Source organism: Vespa mandarinia, chromosome 7, assembly GCF_050613455.1.
Source record: "Vespa mandarinia isolate Hongniang chromosome 7, ASM5061345v1, whole genome shotgun sequence".
Taxonomy (NCBI): Eukaryota; Metazoa; Arthropoda; class Insecta; order Hymenoptera; family Vespidae; genus Vespa; species Vespa mandarinia.
In genome coordinates this window covers 5,988,463-5,997,500 of record NC_140816.1, presented here as the reverse complement: position 1 = coordinate 5,997,500, position 9,038 = coordinate 5,988,463, and the positions used below count along the sequence as shown (strand labels likewise).

The 9,038-nt window shown below is 31.4% G+C and overlaps 2 protein-coding genes across 4 annotated transcripts in view; one reads left to right on the top strand and one right to left on the bottom strand.

Annotated features, from left to right (window-relative positions):
* Window positions 1-4,486, top strand: part of LOC118440466 (uncharacterized) — a 19,440-nt gene extending 14,954 nt beyond the window's left edge. For both annotated transcript variants that reach the window (XM_035863525.2, XM_035863526.2), the window contains 2 exons: window positions 1-2,592; window positions 4,077-4,486. The exon at window positions 1-2,592 is cut by the window's left edge and continues 98 nt beyond it. In XM_035863525.2, coding sequence (XP_035719418.2) covers window positions 1-2,451 — 2,451 coding nt within the window. In that variant the 3' untranslated portion in view covers window positions 2,452-2,592; window positions 4,077-4,486. The remainder of the gene's footprint in view (window positions 2,593-4,076) is intronic.
* LOC118440469 (heparan-alpha-glucosaminide N-acetyltransferase) lies at window positions 4,204-9,038 on the bottom strand. Of its 2 annotated transcripts, none has more exons than XM_035863564.2 (11): window positions 8,680-9,038; window positions 7,513-7,653; window positions 7,172-7,302; window positions 6,927-7,042; window positions 6,618-6,783; window positions 6,335-6,539; window positions 6,019-6,186; window positions 5,803-5,924; window positions 5,566-5,735; window positions 5,206-5,490; window positions 4,204-5,092 (listed from the first exon to the last, which is right to left on the bottom strand). In XM_035863564.2, the coding sequence occupies exons 2-11, from the start codon at window positions 7,627-7,629 to the stop codon at window positions 4,911-4,913; spliced, it is 1,662 nt and encodes a 553-aa protein (XP_035719457.1). In that variant the 5' UTR covers window positions 7,630-7,653; window positions 8,680-9,038; the 3' UTR covers window positions 4,204-4,910. The 2 variants fall into 2 exon arrangements, with proteins under 2 accessions (XP_035719457.1, XP_085514552.1); XM_085658426.1 differs by lacking the exon at window positions 8,680-9,038 and adding an exon at window positions 7,758-7,849.

The window sequence follows — 9,038 nt, the reverse complement described above, 5'->3', positions numbered from 1 at the left end:
CCACCTCCTCCTCCTTATTGGAATCCAGACGTTTGGTGGGGTTATTATCATCCAATACAATATCCCACACTTTCTAATCCGAATGATCCAAATCCGATGAAAATACCATTCGATCCGTACGTTTATCGTCGTTACGAAGATGGAAACGCATACGTTTTCTATCCGTTTTATCATCAAAATTACATACCGTGCGATAATTTCGAACTAGAAAATAATATTTATCCGCAATATTCGATACATTGTCAACCACCGATTCAACAGGTCAAAGAAACAATCTGTACAGAAGCTAATTCTAATTCTATAAACGAAGAAAATTCAATTTCAACGTCAAACGATAAAAATGTATTTACTGAAGAACATTGGCGAGAAATGAACGATGTATCAAAGGTAACGATTAACGAGAAGGCAAACGATCGTCTTACTACGACCTTGAATATCGTAGAGGAGGAAGAAGAACGGAACATACCAAAGGTAATCCCTGGACACTTTGATAAAACGAAGATTACCGTACCAAATTACACGTATGTCGACAGTAGCGACTCGAGCGAATCAGATTCGGAGAGTTCCTCGTCTTCTTCTTCTTCTTCTTCTTCTTCTTCTGTCTCTTCTAGCAAGTTGACAAAGAGCAGGAATAATGATACGACCACAAACGACACGATATCTGAAAGTGATTCGGATTCTTATTTAGCTTACTCGACGGGTTTAAATCCACATGGGAAATCTGAGATTAATGATCAACTGGATAAGATCGACGATAAAGAACTTCCAGAGATTGTTAATGGTCAAACACGTTCGGAAAATACCATTTCTAGCTGCGATTCACAAAATGAAGATGACGAAGAAGAGGAGGAGAATGAGGATTATAGTTTAGAATCGTTGAAAAGCGATCCCGTAATACCTGCTCATAGATTGAGTGTTATTTACGAGGATACCGAACACGTCGAAGTCGAAATACCCTGTCCAAGGAAAATTAGGGATAGTGTAAAGTTGAACAACGAGATACCTTGTGAAGCTACGGACGATCCACCTGACGAGGTTGACACTACTGTCAGCGTTAGTCTACCTTTGAGATTTAAATTCTCTGTATCTGAGAACAACGAAGACGTTACCACGGTTATCGTAGGTGATAGTAAAATAAAATCCGAAAAAAGTCGAGCTTCGAGTCTCGAAGAAAATCATCGATCAATGGAAGAAGAGACTACAGTAGATTTTACATTGAAGAGACCAGGAACAATGGCGAAATCTACGAAGGAAATTGAAAAGGTTTTAATGAACGAGAAAACCGAAGACACGGCACACGTTAATTTTACCTTAAGAAAAGTACCTACTAAAGTTAACAGAGTGAATTGCGATGAATCCATTGAAACAGAATTTACGATTAGGTCAAAGAAAGTCGACGTTACCAGTCACGTTAGAAAGGAGAAGAGGAAGCTCGATGGTGAAAGGCAAAGAGAAAAAATCGTAAAAAATAATCAGGATCGATCGAGTCCCGTGTCGATTGATAAAAACGATCTGATAAATATCGATGATAAAATAATAGAACCGGAAATTGTAGTGTCCGAGTGTATTTGGGACGAGGATAAAGAAAATTCGAGAAATTTAATAAAAGGAAAAAAGGATGATCGTAAAATCGTAGATGAAGAGGGAAATTCAACCAAGGATATCAATCAACAGGAAGATGAAAGTTACGTCGAATTGGAAGTCGAACGTAATGGAAAAGAAATGAAACATTTGTTGAGCGTACAAAATTCCCGAGAGGAGACAGACGACGAAGATAGCGGCGTGACGTCGGACATGAGCCGAATGATATCCGAAGTGGACACAGATTCTGAGTGTACGTCTACGAAGAATTTAAGAAAATATCAAAGAACACAAACGCATTCGCGTCTTTTCAGGTTACTCAACGACGATTCGATCTTGACAGAAGATACAACGGAAGTTGCCGATGGTGAATTGGGTTCTTCGCCGTTGAAGAGAGAATACCTTAGTTTACCATTGAATACACACACGTTCAATTACGACGAGAATTATTGTTCGAACTATTCGAGCGGATTAACATCGCCCGAATATTCACCGATATGCGAACAATCATGGAGAAAATTAAATGAATCCGAATTGGATTCCAATCGGCAGCTTGGTCAACAGCAACGTCAGGATAGAAATATTTCCAAAGATGATCCATATTACAAAGCATGGAAAAGTCCAAAAGCAAATAATAATCACGATCAAACTCATGAAGTTTTACCGTCTATGGCATTTAAAATACTCGAAAGTAAAATTCCTTATTGGACGTATAAGGTCAACGTTCTTTGTCCACGCATCAAAAGTACCAAAAGCGTTCCCCAGACTTTACAAGGATGCAAGACGAACGGATCGAGCGGCCCATCATCGGTTGTTAGATCTTCACCAACGACCCTTCCCCTATCCTACGTCGAAAACGACCATTGCTGATGGCCCGGGGCAGAGTGAGGCCGTGTTTGGCCGCGAGCAACCGGTCCACGGAACGAGCTTCGCGCAACTTTTCTCGAAATTCGCAACGACTGGGCGACTAATGCCCGGGGAGCTACAGGCTATGTGATTTTTTTTCTATCGGTACATATAGTTTGTCGTATACTCGTCTTTCTCTTTTTCTCTCTCTGTCTCTCTTTCTCTCTCTCTCTCTTTCTCTCTCTCTTTTTGTTTCCATTTCCTAAATCTATGTCTATCTCTCTTTCTCTTCTTCTATTTCATTCCTTTCTCTATATTCCTATCTTTTTCTTTTTCTCTCTCTCCCTCTCTCTCTCTTATTGTCTCCATTTCCTAACTCTATGCCTATCTCTTTTTCTCTTCTTCTATCTTTTATTCCTTTCTCTATATTTCTCTCTCTCTCTCTCTCTCTCTTTATCTTTCATCTTTACTAGCCTGTTTTTTTGTATTTTTTCTTTTTTGTGCTCCACGAATTACGCGAAAACACGTTAATGAGAATGATATATTTTTCATTTTTTTTTTTTTTTATTAAATTTATCTTATCGATAAAACGTATTCATTTATCGTCGACGAAAAATATATCCTCGTATCGCCTAATCAATCCTGTGTCCCGTTTCATGATAAAAAAAAATAATACATATCTTACGTAAAATATACGCCGTACCGTTAAATATCATTATTTTTATTTCATCGTTAGTTTCTAACACTCGTTTCATTTCCAATCGGTCAATCATTATGGTCTATATAATTTTCGAAAATATAAATAAAAAATACATCTATATATACGTGTGTATATATATATATATGTATGTATGTATGTATATGTATATATAAAGATCGTTGAAAATATCAAATCTAGCTTGGACAAACGGGTTCTCAAGCCAGAGTGTCATTTCCATAACTAGTTTGCGGGATATTTTGGGTGACACATGCATGCACTCACATAACTGTTCTAACGCAAATGAGAATTTCTATATTCTTTAGCAGCTTCGATTATATATATATATATATATATATATATATATATATTTTTTTTTTTTCGAATTACGATGACAACGGAATAATATATAAATGTATTGCATGATTATATTGTTTACTAAACGAGTAAATTTTACTAACGATCGCACCAGTTCCATTCGTAGAAAGTGCTATTACATTCGTGTATATTATTTGTTTAACGTAAATGAAATTTATTGTAATCGAGGACCAAGAGGATGCTTGCTGGCGAATCGTTTAAAAAACATTCGATAAAATCGATTGGATAGTAAAAAGAGAGAACAAAAAAGAAAAATACAAAGGAGAACATAGCTATTTAATTATATCTTATCGAGGCATATCTATTGAAATAGTAAATAAATAATTAAATAAATAAATAAATAATATATATATATGTGTGTATTTGTAGAATTTAAAAATAATAAATGATATGAATACAATTTTATTAGCATTGCACGTTGTTCCATTTGCTAGTTTTGAAATATTTAACGTATTTTATCGAGGAAATATTGAATAAAAATATAAATCAATCGATCATTTTTCTTTTTCTTTTTTTGTGTCTTTTTTTTTTTTCCTACGTATTCCGACATTAATATTTGTCTTTCATTTTGCAGGACCCGATGCAACCGATTACTGAATGCAGATATCGGTGTTATGATACTTAGGAAAGCTGCTGCGTTATTAGTGTGTTTTATTTTTTGTCTCTTTTCCTTTCTTTCCTTTTCTTTTCTTCTGTCTTTCTTTCTTTCTTTCTTTCTTTCTTTCTTTCTTTTTTTTTTGTTTATCTTCTTTACATATTAATATAATCGTCTGTATCGTACATATCGATATTGATGGCGGCGTTTTTTCTTTTTATCTTTACAAGGAAGCCTAAACATAACCCACGTTCCTTTTTTCCTTTCATATCTCTCCGCTTAATAGATTCGTTATCAAATCATTCTACGGTGTGTCGAAAAAAAAAAAAAATAAAACGAATCTGAGAAAAGAGCTACATGTTTAGTCATATTATTAATTATGTCGAAAATGTATCGCGTTATTTAATGTGCCCGAAAAATTCAACGATGGACTAATCGTTTCTTGCGATTGATAACAAAATAAAAAAAGAAAAAAAAATAATAATAATAATAATAATAATGATGATGATGATGATGACGATGATAATAATAATAATAATAATAATAATAATAATTATAATAATAATAATAATAATGATTAATAATTAAAAAAAAGAAAAAAATGTGAAAAAAAAAGTTTACAAAAATACAATAAAAGAAACAATGTACTTAATATAAATTCGTATTAAAGTATACGTTGGTAATAACGATTACCTCACGCACACTGTCATTATGTTACTTAATGTAAGTCGTGTAAAATAAATTATTTATCAAGCCGAAAAGATCGATTTATATCCCAAATCCAAATAAATATTCTGACAAAGTAACGTTAGATCACAATGTAATGTACATTCGCTTACGATGCATTATGTAAGCTATGATTGTCCATAGGACAACACTCCAAATGGCTTCTACCAATACCAAAGTACGACTTTGCATATTACCGATACGCCAATGAAATGGAAAGATTTGATAGCATAATTGATGACCGATGTACATAAGTAGAGCGTTCATTCCTAAAATCGATCAAAAGTTAAAGAAATTTTATTAAAAGAAGAAAGAAAGAAAAAAGAGAAAAATGTGATTTATTTATTTTTTTTTTTTTTTTTCAATTACTTTAATTACCTACCAGGTATTCGAAATGGTCCACCTCTCCATATTCTTGCAACGTCCACTAGTAAGTAACAAGCTGATAAAAGACCAAGAGCAAAAGCGGTCGTTACCAATGCAAATGATAACGACCATAAATTTTTATTAACAGGTATGACGTAAACATGGGCAAGGAATCCTACGATAGCTAAAAATACTGCCCATAGGAGCCACCTTACGACCCTGTCCTTCCAATCCTTATAGCACAATAAAATCTCTCCTGCCTGGACTCCAAGAAATACTTGGAATATTGTTGTCATGCAACCTAAAATAATAAAAGATTATCTCTTTTAAGAATAAGCTTTCCATTTTTTTTTTTTTTTTTTAATCCTTTATTTACCTAAAATTCCCTCAGGATCGAAGGGTTTAGATCCGTAAATCGTGATTATCAATAGATTTTGAAAAACGTGATTAGGTGTTAGGATCAGATCGTCGATATATCCAGCAGCACCACCGGTACAATTAAAATATTTACCATCTTCGTGACGTCCACCAGGACCGAGATAGCCTCTGTGATAACGTCACTTATTTGATTTTCTATAATAATTTGAAATCGATCGAAATCATACGTACATACGTGGGACAACCTGGTACGGTAAGTTTGAACGTTAACAAGCAATGAACAACGACGATGCACAAAACTATGATCCATTGTGGCAATAAAATTGATATATCCTTTAATCGTTGATGCATTAGACTCTGAAAGAAGTGCATCATTAATCGTGCATAAATCATATTATTCGTTCAAATTTTATGCATAGAGATTTCTTCAATATTACACGATATATCTCACCTGAATTTTTTTAGGTTTTCTCGGTGTTAGAAATAGAAACATCAAAGCAACTACAAGATAGGCAACACCGAATCTTTGCAATACACCGAATATTCGTATGTTTTCCAGCTGCGGCATACTGGCAAGAGTGTTTAATGCAACGCCAATAAGAAATAGCAAGATACTTCTCTGTTAAAGAAAAAAAAAAAAAAAAAATAAAAATAAAAAAAATAAAAAAAAAAAAAGAAAAAACAAAGAACGAAAAGAAAAGAAAAGAAAAATAGAAACAAAAGAAATTCTAATCACGTTATTATAATTTGTATTAATTCTATCTTACCTTAAGAATTCCAAAAAACATTTCTAATTTTAAAACGCCACGTGATAATTGCGAGGATATTGCTATAGGAATACAAACTCCCATAATCCACATGAAACACGGAAAGACCAAATCTCCTATCAATAAACCGTTCCAAGTTGCATGTTCCAATAGATAATATCCTCCGGCACCGTTATTAACAAATATCATAAACACAATGCTAATCCTATACGGTATTCGAAATTATAATTACGATTAATTTAATTTATTTCAAATGTCTCTAATTAAATAGCTTTATTATTACCCCCTAAATGTGTCGATGGATTTCACTCGTCGTTTCTTGGTAGGATCGTTAGCTAATTGATCATTGGCATGTTTCATACATTTTTCTTGAATCAATTGCCATATTTGTCGCGACAATGATATCCCAATTAGAAAGCATATTATTATACCGAAAATAATGAGGAGAGCTACGGTAAAAGAGAAATCTTCTTAATATAATTTTCTCTTTTTTTTCTTTTTTTTTTTTTCTTTTTTTTATATATATACATATACATATACAAATAAAAATTAACAATTTCAAAATATATCAAAGGAAAAAAGTAAAACTCACTGATGTAAGAATTGGTCGGTCGTATCAGTGTATTAAGGAAACAACTATCGTTTCGAATTAATAATTCATAACTGCCGTATTCTCCTAAATTTGGAGAAAGTTTGCATATTGCTTTACTAAAAATAAAAGAAAAAGAGAAGAAAGAAAAATAAAAGAGAAGAAAGAAAACAAAAAAAGGTATAAAATGGCCGAACAAAATCATATCTTGTATCATTTCAAGATTTATAGAAACACGTGTTTAATACCTGATATTTTTAGCAGATATATATTCGTTAGAACCATCGACGTTCAGTACCGCCCATTTCATAGATCTGGCAGTATTAAATTTCACGCTGTAATTTGCGGTTGAAATCGAAGATATCCGACCGTACGGACACTAGAAGGAAGAAAGGAGAATTTAATAAAAAAAAAAAAAAATAAATAAATAAATAAATAAATGAAAAAGTAAAAAAGTAAAAAAAGTAAAAAAACCCAAACAAAAATGAAAATAAAATATAAAGAGTAAAATTAAAATAATAATAATTTGAAAATATCGATTCGTTCGTTAATTAATTATATCAATAATAATTGTTTAATTAAAACCTACCGAAACGCAATCGGATGAAAGTGCATAAAGCCATGCATTCGATTTATCTTCATTTCTTAATTTAACACAAGCTTCGTCGTACTTTAAGTCATTGTAAAAACACGGCTGTTCGAACATTTTCCTTTTTATTCGATATTTCAGCTAAAAATAAAAATATTTTCGTAATTCCATAAAACTTCATACATACACATATATATATATATATATATATATATATATATATATGTATATATATATATACATACATATACATAACGAATCTCTGTTGACCGGCACAGAGAAAGTGGAACAGAACATAGCAGTCTTATCATCGAGATTTTAGATACTATATCATTGATATATATATATATATATTTTTTTTTCGTATTGTAGTCGAACGATAGTTAATCAAAAACTAAACAGAAAATATCGCAGGTTATTATTTTCTTCTAATTATTATTTTATATTTGTAATCTTTACATTATGAACGAATCGATCAACGACAAATCCAATGAAACGATATTACACTGGATAAATATGTATCAATAGATCCTTGATCCTTTTACGGTATTTGTTCTTAATTAGGCAAACTATATCAACGCTTTAATCTTCTTAACTGTTTCAAGTTATTCCGGCTTTTCCTGAGTAAGTAGAAAACGTACATTCCGATGCAGACAAACCGTATAAACATGAAAGTACTTGTAACCCAGATTTATAAATCGGCTTAAAAGATGCATATTTTTACGATGCATCTTAATTAAATCGTACAATACCTTCTTGCTTGATTAAATATATAATTGTAATAAATGAATTGACAAATATATTTTTAATAAAAAATCTCATTTAATTTGTATCTTTTCTATTATTATCTGACCATATGATTATCATAATGGAGATTATGACTTATCGAATAAAACGATTATCGAATGTACGATTGATTTGAAAAGATGTTGAACATACGATATATGAAATTAATTTGAGAATACGACAAGGTAATTGTCATCGATATAATTATTTTCGAATGAATAAAATAATAATAATATTTTTATGATCTTCCCTATGATTATTCTATGAAAATTAATGAAATATATATTATTTTATATATGCATGTATATCAATATAAATATAATTTTCATAAGTGCATTATTCAATTGAAAAAAAAAATTTTACAGTAAAAAATTGACTTACCTATTTTGAGATATTGTATACATTAAGAAAACAATGTTTATCAGTAAGTCGATATTCACTTTTAATTATTCGTCATAATATTTAATACCTTCACTATAAATATAAAAATTTCTTTAATTTTCTTTTCTTTTTTTTTTTATAAATATCAACTTATCTATATATACATATATAAATATATATATGTATGTAAATAAAAGTGCAATGAAATGTGTATATATGCAAATGTTTATAACGATATAAATATTATCACATTTCACGACAATACGATCTGATTCGTTGAAAGTAACTAAAGCGACTGAACGACTTTAGTATATTGGAATGCATTACTGTAGTTTCACCAATCACGGGAGCGCCACTCG

What these genes read in the sequence shown, in the direction of transcription:
- LOC118440469 (XM_085658426.1), bottom strand. Translation starts at nt 7,823, where the DNA reads ATGATAAGACTGCTATGTTCTGTTCCACTTTCTCTGTGCCGGTCAACA. An exon ending in ATATCTGCTAAAAATATCAG is followed by an intron (nt 7,043 to 7,171) that starts GTATTAAACACG and finishes TTTTATTTTTAG; the next exon opens with TAAAGCAATATGCAAACTTT. An exon ending in TGTTTTTTGGAATTCTTAAG is followed by an intron (nt 6,187 to 6,334) that starts GTAAGATAGAAT and finishes TTTCTTTAACAG; the next exon opens with AGAAGTATCTTGCTATTTCT.